The sequence below is a fragment of the Hyperolius riggenbachi genome, chromosome 12 (assembly GCF_040937935.1).
Source record: "Hyperolius riggenbachi isolate aHypRig1 chromosome 12, aHypRig1.pri, whole genome shotgun sequence".
In the NCBI taxonomy this organism is placed as follows: domain Eukaryota; kingdom Metazoa; phylum Chordata; class Amphibia; order Anura; family Hyperoliidae; genus Hyperolius; species Hyperolius riggenbachi.
Genome location: NC_090657.1, coordinates 212,141,498 through 212,159,216, shown reverse-complemented (window position 1 = coordinate 212,159,216; position 17,719 = coordinate 212,141,498). Strand labels below are relative to the sequence as shown.

Below are 17,719 nucleotides of genomic sequence, written 5' to 3'. Positions count from 1 at the left end.
GAGGACAACATATGAATTTGGGAAAACATAAAACATCCACACGCTGAGCGACTGATCAACAACGCTAAAATCACAGCTAGAATAGGATCAGACTACACCGTAAATTCTGTCGGGCATATTTTGTATGCCAAATCAACAACCAAGACTGTTACTTGGCAACGTCCACATTTTTTAGGCATGGGGCAAACGGATTTGTGTCCGCCTGCAAGTTCAAACAAGCAAGGATTTACCGCCTCCAGCATACTTAAATGACTGCATAGTTTATTTGTATTGTGTTTCCTGGTTCCGTTTTCATTTTGGGATAATGTTGGATTGCAGTTGATCACAACATTTCTTTTCACCTTGCTTTTGCTGGGTTGAGTTTACTGAAAATAAAGGAGGGATGGGGTTTTTCATAAAGTTGCATCTCTATGCTTACATCCATTTACACTGTGATAGACATGCTCGAGGTGATGCCTGAAATGCGCACACAGGAAGCTGAGGGGTGGGTTTTTCACACATAGGAAGCAGAGGGGTGGGTCTTTTGTACACAAGTGAGAAGCGCAGCCTTTTGCACACACAGGAAGCTGAGAAGTGGGCCTTACGCACACAGGAAGCTGAAAAGTACGCATTATGCACACACAGGAAGCTGAGAAGCGGGTCTTTTGCACACACAGGAAGCTTAGAAGCGGGCCTTTCACACGCAGGAACCTGAGAATCGGGTCTTTCACACACACAGGAAGCTGAGAAGCTGGTCTTTCACACACACAAGAAGCTGAAAAGCGGGCCTTTCACACACACAAGAAGCTGAAAAGCGGGCCTTTTACACACACAAGAAGCTGAGAAGCGGGGCTTTCGTACACAGGAAGCTGAGAAGCGGGCCTTTCACACACAGGAAGCTGAGAAGTGGGTCTTTCACACACAGGAAGCTGAGAAGTGGGCCTTACGCACACTGGAAGCTAAGAAGTGGGTCTTACGCACACACAGGAAGCTGAGAAGTGGGCCTTTCACACACACACACAGGAAGCTGAGAAGTGGGTCTTTTGCACGCAGAGGAAGCTGAGAAGTGGGTATTTTGCATGCAGAGGAAGCTGAGAAGTGGGCCTTTTACACACACAAGAAGCTGAGAAGCGGGGCTTTCGTACACAGGAAGCTGAGAAGCGGGCCTTTCACATTCAGGAAGCTGAGAAGTGGGCCTTACGCACACAAGAAGCTGAGAAGTGGGCCTTACGCACACACTCAGGAAGTTGAGAAGTGGGTCTTTCACACACAGGAAGCTGAGAAGTGGGCCTTACGCACACAAGAAGCTGAGAAGTGGGCCTTACGGTTACGCACACACAGGAAGCTGAGAAGCGGGTCTTTTGCACGCAGCGGAAGGTGAGAAGTGGGTATTTTGCATGCAGAGGAATCTGAGAAGTGGGCCTTGCACACACACAGGAAGCTGAGAAGCGGGTTTTTCCGCAAACAGGAAGCTGAGAAGCGGGCCTTTCACACACACACACAGAGGAAGCTGAGAGGCGGGGTCCTTACACACACACACACACACACATACACACACACACACACAGACGAAGCTGAGAAGCGGGCCTTTCACACGCAGGAAGCTGAGAAGCAGTCCTTTCACACACACACAGGAAGCTGAGAAGCGGGTCTTTCACACACACACACACAGGAAGCTGAGAAGCGGGTCTTTTGCACACAGGAACCTGGGGGGTGGGTCCATGTATCACAAGAAAGTGACACATGGCACATACTTGTCCTTCCAATGTCGTGGACGATTTGACCTTTCCCTGCCTTCCTGCATTCATTTCATTTGTAGTTTCCTTGAGCGTTTTGCTGATACAGATATCAAACCTACCCAAGCTTTAACCATGTTAATCTGTGCCTGTACAGATAGGATTCTAGCTGCAGTGTGTGCTGACCTCTGCTACCACCAGTATGTGCAGTATAAGCTGTTACTCTGTGTTTGTACTGACAATAAACTACCTGCTGCGTATGCTGACCTCTGCTACTTCCAATACAGTGTAAGCTATATTACAGAATATTATTTTTTATGCATTTTTTAATCTGCCTCGGCAAGTAAACAGGATGAGTATAGGCACCCCTGTAGTATATGGGTGGAGTTGGTATTTGTGCTCAGCGTAGAGGTAGCGATCCGGTGGCCGATCACAGCTTTTTCCAGGGTGGAGGTATGAAAGCGATGTGACCGCTCTGTGCAGAGCTCTCACCTCACCTCTCTAATATTATTATTATTGTCGCCTGCAGTACAGACATTGTTCCCGGGACATTGTGCAGACAGACGCCTGGCTGCATCAGGTTACACTGAGCAGAGACAGGTAGAGGCTGGGTATTCCCTCTGGCTTCTGTCTGACATGCTGACCTGTCAGACACACAAACAACCTGTCCCAGACTAGACTGTAATGTGATCCCGCCTCCAGCAACTGCTCAATGTGTACAGACCTTCTCCTAAGAGTCAGTCACATCTCCTGCATCTCCACCTGCACAAGTTACAGCATCATTGTACCTGCACTTGGCTGTACATAAAATGTACCAATAGTAAACTAGCTGCAGTGTGTGCTGACCTCTGCTACCTCCAGTATAAGCTGTTACTCTGTGCTTGTACTGATAGTAAACTAGCTGAAGTGTGTGCTGATCCCTGCTACCCCCAGTATGTACAGTATAAGCTGTTACTCTGTGTCCTGATACTGTAGTAAACTAGCTGCAGTGTGTGCTGATCTCTGCTACCTCCAGTATGTACAGTATAAGCTGTTACTCTGTGCTTGTACTGATAGTATGATAGTATACTAGCTGTAGTGTGTGCTGATCCCTGCTACCCCCAGTATATACAGTATAAGCTGTTACTCTGTGCCTGCACTGATAGTAAACTAGCTGCAGTGTGTGCTGATCCCTGCTACCTCCAGTATGTACAGTATAAGCTGTTACTCTGTGCCTGTACTGATAGTAAACTAGCTGCAGTGTGTGCTGATCCCTGCTACCCCCAGTATGTACAGTATAAGCTGTTACTCTGTGTCCTGATACTGTAGTAAACTAGCTGCAGTGTGTGCTGATCTCTGCTACCTCCAGTATGTGCAGTATAAGCTCAGTTCCTGTAGCGATAGTAAATGTAGATACTTGATATATTATTACAGGGCATCAATGACCACTTATTCTCTTTCCACAGAGTCCTTCAGCATCCGAACTTGCTTCAGTGCCTGGCTCAGTGTACAGAGATCACCCCCTACCTGCTGGTCATGGAGTTCTGCCCTTTGGTGAGTGAATGACATGAGTGACCAGGGCTGTGGAGTCGGTACAAAAATCTTCCGACTCCAACTCCGACTCCTCAGTTTCTGAAACCACGACTCCGACTCCAACTCCGGGTGCCCAAAATTGCCCAGACTCCGACTCCAACTCCACAGCCCTGTGAGTGACACCCCCAGTGGCGTTGGTACCCTGTATGACGACATTGTCCCATCTCTTACACAGAGAAACAGGATTGCTGCAATTTGATGTTTATCCCATTTGCCACCGCAGCGATTTTGCCGGGTGTATGGGCACGATTGTGGTGCGTTTACGGGGGTTAAAAAAATAAGCAGATAAATATTATAAATTGGCAAAATTATAAAAAAAAAAATCACATACTGGTGCGATTCATGTGATTTTCCTGCACTCTTATACTTTGTATGGGAGGCTGATCGCATGCATGACACTGGATATTGAGGGAAATCGTGTCACAAATGCAGTGCACTAATGGAAGATCATACAACGGCTTCCATCAGTTTGCTATTGGATCGCAAAACCCACTTAGTGAAAAATATCCCTTAATGGACACTGTTCGGAAATCTTTGGCCTATATCCGCCTAGTAAAAGAACACATATACACTGGATACAGTTTGAGGTCACCTGCTCTGTACTGATATAGAGTTACAAACTTAGGTCCTGTGCCCATTGTTATCCGGACGTCCACTTCCATGTATGTCAATTTTAGAATTTCTAGGCGTTTAAAGAGAACCAGAGACGAAGCCCCCTCATGTATTTTACCATATATATCAATGGGAACATGACCATAAACACCTGCTCTGCTCTGTTTCATCCTTCACTGCACAGTCTGCCTGTTATCAGTTCTGATAAGAATCCCCCACTGAGCATTCAGTCAGACTTTAGGTACATACACACGTCAGATTTTCGCAAACGACCCATTGTTTGGATGACCCGTCTGGTCTTATCAGCTGAATGACAGACTGTACACACGCCCGATTTGACATCCAAACAACCGGTCGTTCAAATGATGGGTCGTTTGCAAAAATCCGACGTGTGTACGAGCCTTTGGGGTTGAAAAGACATCAGAGAAGACTGACTCAGCTATTAAGATTCCTGAGCAAAGTCAGACTAAATGGGGGATTCTTATCAGAGCTGATAACAGGCCGACTGTGCAGTGAAGAATGAAACAAAGAGCAGAGTAGGTGTTTACTGTCATGTTCCTATTAATATGTATGGTAAAATACATGAGGGTGCTTAGTCTCTGGTTCTCTTTAAGCCCCAAAGAAAGTACTTGAAAAGTTTGTAAACTTTTGAACAGCAGCCCAGTTGCTTGTATACGGTTATGGTAATTGTGGAATTTTATTTGCAGGGTGATGTGAAGGGATACGTACAGAGCTGTGCGGCTTCCGAGTCCACCGCACCGGACCCCCTGACCCTGCAGAGGATGGGTTGTGAGCTGTGCTGTGGGCTGCTCCACCTGCATAAGAATAACTACACACACAGGTCAGCAGCCCTAGGAGATTGTGGGTAATCACATGGGGATTGTGGGTAATTATTTGTGGAAGCAGAGAATGTAGCTGAAATGGAACGTTTTGGAAATTTTGTCTTAGTCATTGTCTTTTTCCTTCACTTCTCATATTGTATTTCCTCCTAAAATTTTACGTTAGCTCCAATCTGTGTTCCCTTCATGCCTTTACTGTTAACTGTTTTTCTCTTGGTTTTTTTTTTTTTTTTTTTTTATTTGTTTACTTTTTGTTTTCTCTTTTTTTGTTTTTATTTTTACCTTATGTTTTCTCTTCTTTTACCTTTTTTACCTCGTCTTCTTCCATTTCAGACATTTCTCTTCTCTCATCTGATCTTGCTTTCTTTCTGTTCTGCACACATTTCTCTTCTCTCATCTGATCTTGCCCTCTTCCTGTTTTGCACATATTTTTCTCATCTGATCTTGTCTTCTGTTTCGCACATTTTTCTTCTCTCATCTGATCTTGCCTTCTTTCTGTTCTGCACACCTTTCTCTTCTCTCATCTGATCTTGCCTTCTTTCTGTTCTGCACACCTTTCTGTTCTCTCATCTGATCTTGCCTTCTTTCTGTTCTGCACACCTTTCTCTTCTCTCATCTGATCTTGACTTCTGTTTTGCACATTTCTCTTCTCTCATCTGATCTTGCCTTCTGTTTTGCACATTTCTCTTCTCTCATCTGATCTTGCCTTCTTTCTGTTCTGCACACCTTTCTCTTCTCTCATCTGATCTTGAATTCTTCCTGTTTTGCACATATTTTTCTCATCTGATTTTGTGTTCCGTTTCGCACATTTTTCTTCTATAATCTGATCTTGCCTTCTGTTTTGCACATTTCTCTTCTCTCATCTGATCTTGTCTTCTTCTGTTTTGCACATTTCCTATTTTCTCCTCTGAGCTTGTCTTCTGTTTTGCACATTTCTCTTCTCTCATCTGATCTTGACTTCTTCTGTTTTGCACATTTCCTATTTTCTCCTTTTGGCTTGTCTTCTGTTTTGCACATTTCTCTTCTCTCATCTGATCTTGACTTCTTCTGTTTTGCACATTTCCTATTTTCTCCTCTGGGCTTGTCTTCTGTTTTGCACATTTATCTTCTCCCATCTGAGCTTGCCTTTTTGCCGTTTCTCACACACCTCTGTATATTTTTATTCATGTATTGAGTTTATATTTGTTGGTCTCTCTTCTCCATTCACCTCCCCCATCCCTTCCACCGGGATCTTTCCAGTCCGCTCCAGGAACATTTCTCTGGCAGCTCCTTGGACGCCTCTTGGTTAGTCCCCTGGAACAATATCCTGATGCTGACTGAGTGAGACATGCAGGGCTCCAGCATCAGTGATTTTGTTGCGGGAGGCTCTCACAGCTCCTGGCTTGAACAGACGGCGGTGCAACTCTCATCTCTGTTATTAACGAGTGACATCATAGATCTAATCAGCTTATTACTGGTCTGGTGTTGTAATGCCTCCTCTGCACCTCTAAGGAACGATTGTGGTTCAGAGAAAGACCAAGACGTTGTATTACAGCGAAAGGCATACAGAAACCAATCCGTGTTCTTGATGAACTGTTCCCTTTTTCTTGCATCTGCTTAGCAGATCAGGGCTCAACACACTGCAGCATTCACAGGCAGATTTACTAAAGAGGGAGAACATGGAAGATCTGGCAAAGCTGGGCTGTATTTTGTTTGATAAAAAAAAAAAAAAAGTGCCTGTCCCTTGTCTGGATAAAATCAGAACGTATGGCCGATTTACTAAGGCAAATAAAAAAAAAACCACATAAATCCAGGCACATCGCCTCTAGTTAGGACATTTAAATAAGTAGTTTAAGGAAAGGGAGGTGCTAAAGGGGGTGTGGCCAGAAAAAAAGCAAAAATCAGTAACCTTTTGCACACTCGCATGCAAATATTCAAACAAATGCATTCACAAATTCACTCACCCAGGCACCACTGCTATCCCTACAGCTAAAGCCAGGGTCTTAGTTCACAAAGGAATGCATTATCTTGCTTAGTCACCTACACTGCACAGAAGTACCCAGGTAATCGTAGGTGTCCTAACTCTGGCCCTGTAACATGCATAGTGCAGACATGCAAACATTCATTGCCTCAAACCTATCAAGGGATTAGGAGCACACATCCTGAGGTCCTCTCCTGGGACAGATAGTGCACTCTCTCCCTGGCTCATTGGCAAATGTAATCATTTCCAGTCAGGAGACACTCGCTGCTTGTGTCTTCACTCTGCTCACCTCTGCTGAACAGACACATCAACCTGGCAACAAATGAGTCACTTCAGCAGAAAAGGAGGGGGCATAGTAAAGACACAAGCAGAGAGATTCTTGCCAGCAATGATTGCATTTGCCAATTAGCCAGAGATAAACAAGCCTGTTCTGCTCTCTGTAATGAAGAAAAAAAATTACACACGGGGAATATGTGGGAATAGTTTAAAATGGCCTTGTATGTACCAAAGAGTATAGTTATTGAAAGTTTAGTTTTCAGAGTATAATCCACCATTAAATTTGCATGCAAGTTGAGATTATTAGTTGCTCATTGTCCCTCTCCACTGATGGGCGGCTCCACCCTGTTTAAGTCCATATACAGTGAGTGTGATGAGGAAGCATACTTAGGTTCTAATTTTTAGAATTCTTCCACAGATGAATGAATGACTCCAGGTTTTACTGTGACAGACCTGCTGAATCAGGTTTCAGTGAATTGTGTGTGGACTCTTCTGGTTTTGGCCCGGCCATTAATTGTGCAGATTGCATTCTGTATTGTTCTGTTTTGTTTACCTGAGATGCCCTTTTAGCCCCGGGCTGTAAGACGATTGCATGAAATGTTCGGTTTGTCTGATCTGTCGTCTTTCTCACCCAGTGACCTCGCTCTGCGCAACTGTCTGCTGACCGCTGACCTGACCGTGAAGATTGGGGACTATGGGCTGGCCCACTCCAAGTATCGGGTGAGTGGAAATGTTGTTCTCTCTACTGTGCCTATTCTATAAATTGCAGAAAAGTATGATGACCCATTGCATCCTGGCCCACCTTGGTTTTTCTGGGCAGAATGGAAAATGCTGTACAAGGGTCAGTTCCCACTTGTTAAAAAAAAAAGTACCAGTTTGGGACTTTATTATAAGCTCTGCTCAGAGTAGGAAGCAGATCCCAATGTTAAAAATTGGATCCACTTCTGCTTGTAAAAAAAAATTGAATCCGTGAACCGAGTTCAAAGTTGCTGAATTTTTCCAGAACACCCGGGAAAATGTACACAATGAAAGCCCATGAGAACAGACACTTTCATGCTTTACTAGGCTGGTCTCTGCATCCACTTCAATTGCCGCCATCACATAAATACTCAGGCCACCCTGGTTCTGATGCTGCCGACTCCTCTGCTCAGTCCCGGGACACAGATCAGTGCTGGGCAGACGCATGGAGATCCCCATAGAGTTGCAGAAGACCAATGGGAGCCCTCAGCAACAGGGTGATTCTCATTGGTTCATGGTGGACCAATGAAAATTCTCCCTGTTGCTAGGGAGAATTGGTGTATATTCTATGGGAAACCCCATGCTTCTGCCAGGCTCCAGGCTGTGGAGCAGTCATTAGCAGCAGAACCGAAAGGACATGCGAGTGTTGATCGAAGCGGACAGCGGAATGGATGGAGCAGAATGATGGACCAGTGGTGGATTGGGTGGCGGAATTTGGTTACTGTACTGGTATCACTGGCAGTATGGTGCTGTTGCTAGGAAGAATGATGGACAGGCGGTGGATTGGGTGGCAACATTTGGTTACTGTACTGGTATCACTGGCAGTATGGTGCTGTTGCTAGGAAGAATGATGGACAGGCGGTGGATTGGGTGACAGAATTTGGTTACTGTACTGGTATCACTGGCAGTATGGTGCTGTTGCTAGGATGAATGATGTACAGGTGGTGTATTGGGTGGCAGCATTTGGTTACTGTACTGGTATCACTGGCAGTATGGTGCTGTTGCTAGGATGAATGATGTACAGGTGGTGGATTGGGTGACAGCATTTGGTTACTGTACTGGTATCACTGGCAGTATGGTGCTGTTGCTAGGATGAATGATGTACAGGTGATGGATTGGGTGGCAGTATTTGGTTACTGTACTGGTATCACTGGCAGTATGGTGCTGTTGCTAGGAAGAATGATGGACAGGCGGTGGATTGGGTGGCAACATTTGGTTACTGTACTGGTATCACTGGCAGTATGGTGCTGTTGCTAGGATGAATGATGGACAGGTGGTGGATTGGGTGGCAGTATTTGGTTACTGTACTGGTATCACTGGCAGTATGGTGCTGTTGCTAGGAAGAGTGATGGACAGGTTGTGTATTGGGTGGCAGCATTTAGTTACTGTACTGGTGGTGTCACTGGCAGTATGGTGCTGTTGCTAGGAAGAATGATGGACAGGCGGAGGATTGGGTGGCAGTATTTGGTTACTGTACTGGTGGTGTCACTGGCAGTATGGTGCTGTTGCTAGGAAGAATGATGGACAGGCGGAGGATTGGGTGGCAGTATTTGGTTACTGTACTGGTGGTGTCACTGGCAGTATGGTGCTGTTGCTAGGAAGAATGATGGACAGGCGGAGGATTGGGTGGCAGTATTTGGTTACTGTACTGGTGGTGTCACTGGCAGTATGGTGCTGTTGCTAGGAAGAATGATGGACAGGCGGAGGATTGGGTGGCAGTATTTGGTTACTGTACTGGTGGTGTCACTGGCAGTATGGTGCTGTTGCTAGGAAGAATGATGGACAGGCGGAGGATTGGGTGGCAGTATTTGGTTACTGTACTGGTGGTGTCACTGGCAGTATGGTGCTGTTGCTAGGAAGAATGATGGACAGGTGATGGATTGGGTGGCAGTATTTGGTTACTGTACTGGTGGTGTCACTGGCAGTATGGTGCTGTTGCTAGGAAGAATGATGGACAGGCGGAGGATTGGGTGGCAGTATTTGGTTACTGTACTGGTGGTGTCACTGGCAGTATGGTGCTGTTGCTAGGAAGAGTGATGGACAGGTTGTGTATTGGGTGGCAGCATTTAGTTACTGTACTGGTGGTGTCACTGGCAGTATGGTGCTGTTGCTAGGAAGAATGATGGACAGGCGGAGGATTGGGTGGCAGTATTTGGTTACTGTACTGGTGGTGTCACTGGCAGTATGGTGCTGTTGCTAGGAAGAATGATGGACAGGCGGAGGATTGGGTGGCAGTATTTGGTTACTGTACTGGTGGTGTCACTGGCAGTATGGTGCTGTTGCTAGGAAGAATGATGGACAGGCGGAGGATTGGGTGGCAGTATTTGGTTACTGTACTGGTGGTGTCACTGGCAGTATGGTGCTGTTGCTAGGAAGAATGATGGACAGGCGGAGGATTGGGTGGCAGTATTTGGTTACTGTACTGGTGGTGTCACTGGCAGTATGGTGCTGTTGCTAGGAAGAATGATGGACAGGTGATGGATTGGGTGGCAGTATTTGGTTACTGTACTGGTGGTGTCACTGGCAGTATGGTGCTGTTGCTAGGATGAATGATGTACAGGTGGTGGATTGGGTGGCAGCATTTGGTTACTGTACTGATATCACTGGCAGTATGGTGCTGTTGCTAGGATGAATGATGTACAGGTGATGGATTGGGTGGCAGCATTTGGTTACTGTACTGGTATCACTGGCAGTATGGTGCTGTTGCTAGGATGAATGATGGACAGGCGGAGGATTGGGTGGCAGCATTTGGTTACTGTACTGATATCACTGGCAGTATGGTGCTGTTGCCAGGAAGAATGAAGGACAGGTTGTTGAATTGGGTTCCAGGGTCTAGTTATTGTACTGTTGTCATTAGCAGTATATGATACTGTTGCTAAGAATTATGATGAACCGATGGTGGATTGGGCGGCAGTATTTCTGTGGACGAACAGTGGACTGTGATTGGATAGACGCTGAAAGGTTTGAGTTGGGTTTGATGTTGATTATGAAGTTTGGGCAGTTGGTTTGAAGTGAGGGTCAAACTCGACTAACAGCTCTACTGCTAAGTTTGCATAGGAGGAGCACAGCCATGTCATCCTAAACTGTTTTAAGATATCTGCAAGTTTGTGCAAGTGATCCTAATAAAAAAGGTAAAGCATGTGTATGGGAGATATGGTTTTGTTGTTCAGCCACTATCCTGTCCTGACTCTTTGTGACCCCATGGACCACAGCAGGCCAGGCGCCTCTATCCTCTACTGCCACTCGAAGCTTGTCCAAGCTCACGTTTGCTTCCTTGATACTATATAGCTATCTCATTCTCTGCTGTCCCCTCCCCCCTTTGCCCTCAATCTTTCCCAGCATCAGGGTCTTCTCCAATGAGTCCTGCCTTCTCAATGTGTTCCTAAAGCATTTCCGTTTTAACATTGCTCCAATAAACAGCCAGAGTTGATTTCTTTAAAGGACAATTGAAGTGAGAATATGGAGTCTTCCATATATATTTCCTGTTAAACAATTAAACCGCAGTATACCACAACAAATATAACGGCAAGGAACAGAAATTTGGGGCGTACGGAGGTGTCTGATAAAAAAGCGGGTGCCGTGGCTTCCCACTATGAGACCCCACAATTTTCATAATAGGAAGCCTCTGCACCCCCATTTTTATTAGGCGCCTGCTTGCCCAAAATTTTTATTAATTGCTGCAAATCACGACAGGGAGGTTGTGGTTAGGCAACACAGGGGTTTAGCGGTAGGCACTACCTGGGGGCGTTACGAGTTAGGCAAAGGAAGAGGCGGGTACATTTTTTAGGCATTGATAGAGGGGAGTCTTAGAGATGGGCATGGGTAGAGGGAGGTCTTAGGGTTAGGCATCTGTAGAGGGAGGTCTTAGGGTTGGGCATTGGTAGAGGGAGGTTTTAGGGTTGGGCATCGGTAGAGGGAGGTCTTAGGGTTAGGCATCGGTAGAGGGAGGTCTTAGGGTTAGGCATCGGTAGAGGGAGGTCTTAGGGTTAGGCATCGGTAGAGGGAGGTCTTAGGGTTAGGCATCGGTAGAGGTAGGTCTTAGGGCTAGGCATCGGTAGAGGTAGGTCTTAGGGCTAGGCATCGGTAGAGGTAGGTCTTAGGGTTGGGCATCGGTAGAGGGAGGTCTTAGGGTTGGGCATCGGTAGAGGGAGGTCTTAGGGTTGGGCATCGGTAGAGGGAGGTCTTAGGGTTGGGCATCGGTAGAGGGAGGTCTTAGGGCTAGGCATCGGTAGAGGGAGGTCTTAGGGCTAGGCATCGGTAGAGGGAGGTCTTAGGGCTAGGCATCGGTAGAGGGAGGTCTTAGGGCTAGGCATCGGTAGAGGGAGGTCTTAGGGCTAGGCATCGGTAGAGGGAGGTCTTAGGGCTAGGCATCGGTAGAGGGAGGTCTTAGGGCTAGGCATTGGTAGAGGGAGGTCTTAGGGTTGGGCATCGGTAGAGGGAGATCTTAGGGCTAGGCATCGGTAGAGGTAGGTCTTAGGGTTAGGCATCGGTAGAGGGAGGTCTTACGGTTAGGCATCAGTAGAGAGAGGTCTTACGGTTAGGCATCGGTAGAGGGAGGTCTTAGGGTTAGGCATCGGTAGAGGGAGGTCTTAGGGTTAGGCATCGGTAGAGGGATGTCTTAGGGTTAGGCATCGGTAGAGGGAGGTCTTAGGGTTAGGCATCGGTAGAGGGAGGTCTTAGGGTTAGGCATCGGTAGAAGGAGGTCTTAGGGTTAGGCATCGGTAGAGGGAGGTCTTAGGGTTAGGCATCGGTAGAGGGAGGTCTTAGGGTTAGTTATCGGTGGGGGATCTTATACTAGGTACACATGATACAATTTTCTGGCAGATTCACCTGCCAGATCGATTATTTCCAAAATGATCTTAAATCGGTAGAGTGAGGGTTCTGTGGGAGAGTACGGTTAGGTTAAGTCATGGTAAAATATTGGTAATCTTTACCAATATTTTACTATCAGAAGTTGTAGAAAATTTTACAGATATCCTACTAGCGGCAATCCCCCACTCCCTTTTTCCAGGCACCTTTATTACACGGATGCTTGTAGGGGAGGGAAATGGTATCATACCATCATTATGTTGGTGGTGCTATGGCTGTTGGGGAGAAGGGGGCTAATCATTGTAGGCTAGAGGTTCACCATACGCTACGCACTGCAGCAAGCTGATATCTCTGGCGCCAATATTAACTGCACTGAGCCATCAGATAGACAGACGCGTGCATATCGTAAAGCAGGTGCCTACAGCGTCCGTGCCCCCAAAATAAATAGACCAATCTGTGTGTACAGAAATCTCACACATATACATACATACATACGCATACATATACATATACATATATATATATATATATATATATATATATATATATATGCGTATGTACGAAATAAATCTGGTGCTCTCATGGAAAGAATTCCTCTATAGGAGTGTATATAAGCATTGTTTGGTACCACACCTAGTGAAGCCGGCCAAATGTCTTATACCACTTATGTGGAGGCACGGACGGGCCCCGACTGGTAGGATCTGGTTCCTGAGCATGTTATCAGGTTATGGAGTTTGCAGAGCTCCCCTCTCACCGACATACATCACAAGCACAGCCATGACTGCAGAGATCTGAGAAAGTGAAGACGAGTACAACCAGTTCCTGACACAACCGGCAGACTGACGGGCAACAGAGCAAAGCCTCAGACTAATCCGATTAACTGCAAAGACCGTGAATGAAAGAGATCACACAGGCTATGTGGCAGTTCTGTCTGTGTTTAGTCCTTCTTTGCCTCTTATTGTTTGCCTCTGTGTGGTGTGACCATAAACATGATGGCCTAATCTATAGGTGACAGGCTGATGTACAGTCCGCAGGGAAGCCCATAGACTGCGCCCAGCAATGCCTGCAGGGAAGCCCATAGACTCCGCGCAGCAATATCCGCAGGGAAGCCCATAGACTCCGCCCAGCAATGTCCGCAGGGAAGCCCATAGACTCCGCCCAGCAATGTCCGCAGGGAAGCCCATAGACTCCGCCCAGCAATGTCCGCAGCCCATAAACTGCGCCCAGCAATGTCTGCACAGAAGCCCATAGACTTCATCTCCTTTATCCATAGTACACAACATCCTATCTCTCCTCTTCATAGTACAGAACATCCTCCCTCTCCATAGTACAGAACATCCTACCTCTCCATAGTACAGAACATCCTCCCTCTCCATAGTACAGAACATCCTCCCTCTCCATAGTACAGAACACCCTCCCTCTCCATAGTACAGAACACCCTCCCTCTCCATAGTACAGAACACCCCCCTCCCCTCTCCATAGTAGAGAACATCCTCCCTCTCCATAGTAGAGAACATCCTACCTCTCCATAGTACAGAACATCCTACCTCTCCATAGTACAGAACACCCTCCCTCTCCATAGTACAGAACACCCTCCCTCTCCATAGTACAGAACACCCTCCCTCTCCATAGTACAGAACACCCTCCCTCTCCATCTCCATAGTACAGAACACCCTCCCTCTCCATAGTACAGAACACCCTCCCTCTCCATAGTACAGAGCACCCTCCCTCTCCATAGCATAGAGCACCCTCCCTCTCCATAGTACAGAACATCCTCCCTCTCCATAGTACAGAACACCCTCCCTCTCTCTATAGTACAGAACATCCTCCCTCTCTATAGTACAGAACATCCTCCCTCTCCATAGTACAGAACACCCTCCCTCTCCATAGTACAGAACATCCTTCCTCCCCTCTTCATAGTACAGAACACCCTCCCTCTCCATAGTACAGAATACCCTCCCTCTCCATAGTACAGAACACCCTCCCTCTCCATAGTACAGAACATCCTTCCTCTCCTCTCCATAGTACAGAACATCCTCCCTCTCCATAGTACATAACATCCTCCCTCTCCATAGTACATAACATCCTCCCTCTCCTCTCCAATGTAAATGGAACTCCGCTCACGAACTCCATCCACCGACAGTGCAGAAAAACGGGCTGCTAAGACCTCAAATCCAGTTTGTAGAAAGTGAAATCTGCACATGTCGGTGGGATCGAAATGGCTTTATTTAATCAATACACATAACAGGCTAAAATCAAACACCACATGCTCCATAGTACAGAACATTCTTCCTGTCCTCTCCATAGTACAGAACATCCTCCCTTTGGACTCGAAAAAATCATCCAAAATCCATGCGGAGGGGCCACACATGTGTAGGAATGCAGAGATGCCGCGCATGCATATGAGTGCAGAGATGCTGCGCATGCGAATGAGTGTGGAGATGCCGCGCATGCGTAGGAGTGCGGAGGTGCCGCGCATGCGTAGGAGTGCGGAGATGCCGCGCATGCGTAGGAGTGCAGAGATGCCGCGCATGCGTAGGAGTGCAGAGATGCCGCGCATGCATAGGAGTGCAGAGATGCCGCGCATGCGTAGGAGTGCAGAGATGCCGCGCATGCGTAGGAGTGCAGAGATGCCGCGCATGCGTAGGAGTGCAGAGATGCCGCGCATGCGTATGAGTGCGGAGATGCCGCGCATGCGTAAGAGTGCAGAGATGCCACGCATGCGTAAGAGTGCAGAGATGCCAAACATGCGTAGGAGTGCAGAGATGCCACACATGCGTAAGAGTGCAGAGATGCCACACATGCGTAGGAGTGCAGAGATGCCGCGCATGCGTATGAGTGCGGAGATGCCACACATGCGTAGGAGTGCGGAGATGCCGCGCATGCGTATGAGTGCAGAGATGCCGCGCATGCGTATGAGTGCGGAGATGCTGCGCATGCGTATGAGTGCGGAGATGCCGCGCATGCGTATGAGTGCGGAGATGCCGCGCATGCGTAGGAGTGCAGAGATGCCGCGCATGCGTAGGAGTGCAGAGATGCCGCGCATGCGTAGGAGTGCAGAGATGACGCGCATGCGTAGGAGTGCAGAGATGACGCGCATGCGTAAGAGTGCGGAGATGCCACGCATGCGTAAGAGTGCGGAGATGTCACGCATGCGTAAGAGTGCGGAGATGCCACACATGCGTAGGAGTGCAGATATGCCACACATGCGTAGGAGTGCAGAGATGACGCGCATGCGTAGGAGTGCAGAGATGACGCGCATGCGTAGGAGTGCAGAGATGCCGCACATGCGTAGGAGTGCAGAGATGCCGCACATGCGTAGGAGTGCAGAGATGCCGCACATGCGTAGGAGTGCAGAGATGCCGCACATGCGTAGGAGTGCAGAGATGCCGCGCATGCGTAGGAGTGCAGAGATGCCGCACATGCGTAGGAGTGCAGAGATGCCGCACATGCGTAGGAGTGCAGAGATGCCACACGTATAAGTGCGGAGATGCCACACATGGGTATGAGTGCAGACATGCCACACATGCGTATAAGTGCGGAGATGCCACACATGGGTATGAGTGCAGACATGCCACACATGCGTAAGAGTGCAGAGATGCCGCGCATGCGTATGAGTGCGGAGATGCCGCGCATGCGTAGGAGTGCAGAGATGCCGCGCATGCGTAGGAGTGCAGAGATGACGCGCATGCGTAGGAGTGCAGAGATGCCGCGCATGCGTATGAGTGCGGAGATGCCACACATGCGTAGGAGTGCGGAGATGCCGCGCATGCGTATGAGTGCAGAGATGCCGCGCATGCGTATGAGTGCGGAGATGCTGCGCATGCGTATGAGTGCGGAGATGCCGCGCATGCGTATGAGTGCGGAGATGCCGCGCATGCGTAGGAGTGCAGAGATGCCGCGCATGCGTAGGAGTGCAGAGATGACGCGCATGCGTAGGAGTGCGGAGATGCCGCGCATGCGTATGAGTGCGGAGATGCCACACATGCGTAGGAGTGCGGAGATGCCGCGCATGCGTATGAGTGCAGAGATGCCGTGCATGCGTATGAGTGCGGAGATGCCGCGCATGCGTATGAGTGCGGAGATGCCGCGCATGCGTAGGAGTGCAGAGATGCCGCGCATGCGTAGGAGTGCAGAGATGACGCGCATGCGTAGGAGTGCAGAGATGACGCGCATGCGTAGGAGTGCAGAGATGCCGCGCATGCGTATGAGTGCAGAGATGCCGCGCATGCGTATGAGTGCGGAGATGCCGCGCATGCGTAGGAGTGCAGAGATGCCGCGCATGCGTAGGAGTGCAGAGATGACGCGCATGCGTAGGAGTACAGAGATGACGCGCATGCGTAGGAGTGCAGAGATGCCGCGCATGCGTAAGAGTGCGGAGATGCCACGCATGCGTAAGAGTGCGGAGATGCCACGCATGCGTAAGAGTGCGGAGATGCCACACATGCGTAGGAGTGCAGAGATGCCACGCATGCGCAGGAGTGCAGAGATGCCGCGCATGCGTAGGAGTGCAGAGATGCCGCGCATGCGTATGAGTGCAGAGATGTCGCGCATGCGTATGAGTGCGGAGATGCCACGCATGCGTAAGAGTGCGGAGATGCCACGCATGCGTAAGAGTGCGGAGATGCCACACATGCGTAGGAGTGCAGAGATGCCACACATGCGCAGGAGTGCAGATATGCCACACATGCGTAGGAGTGCAGAGATGACGCGCATGCGTAGGAGTGCAGAGATGCCGCACATGCGTAGGAGTGCAGAGATGCCGCACATGCGTAGGAGTGCAGAGATGCCGCGCATGCGTAGGAGTGCAGAGATGCCGCACATGCGTAGGAGTGCAGAGATGCCGCACATGCGTAGGAGTGCAGAGATGCCACACGTATAAGTGCGGAGATGCCACACATGGGTATGAGTGCAGACATGCCACACATGCGTATAAGTGCGGAGATGCCACACATGGGTATGAGTGCAGACATGCCACACATGCGTAAGAGTGCAGAGATGCCACACATGCGTAGGAGTGCAGAAATGCCACACGTGCGTAGGAGTGCAGAGATGCCACACATGCGTAGGAGTGCAGAAATGCCACACATGCGTAGGAGTGAAGAGATGCCACACAAGCATATTAGTGCAGGGATGTCATGCATGCGTATGTGAGCCAATGGTCGCGGTATGTGATCTGACGATATCGGTACACATAT

The 17,719-nt window shown here is 48.5% G+C and overlaps 1 protein-coding gene and 1 long non-coding RNA gene across 7 annotated transcripts in view; one reads left to right on the top strand and one right to left on the bottom strand.

The window, feature by feature from the left end:
- Positions 1–17,719, bottom strand: part of LOC137541819 (uncharacterized) — a 743,120-nt gene that overhangs the window by 649,464 nt on the left and 75,937 nt on the right. The window lies entirely within an intron of this gene.
- Positions 1–17,719, top strand: part of AATK (apoptosis associated tyrosine kinase) — a 223,378-nt gene that overhangs the window by 146,392 nt on the left and 59,267 nt on the right. For all 3 annotated transcript variants that reach the window (XM_068263327.1, XM_068263329.1, XM_068263328.1), the window contains 3 exons: positions 3,161–3,248; positions 4,607–4,740; positions 7,610–7,694. In XM_068263327.1, the coding sequence (XP_068119428.1) occupies positions 3,161–3,248; positions 4,607–4,740; positions 7,610–7,694 (307 nt within the window). The remainder of the gene's footprint in view (positions 1–3,160; positions 3,249–4,606; positions 4,741–7,609; positions 7,695–17,719) is intronic.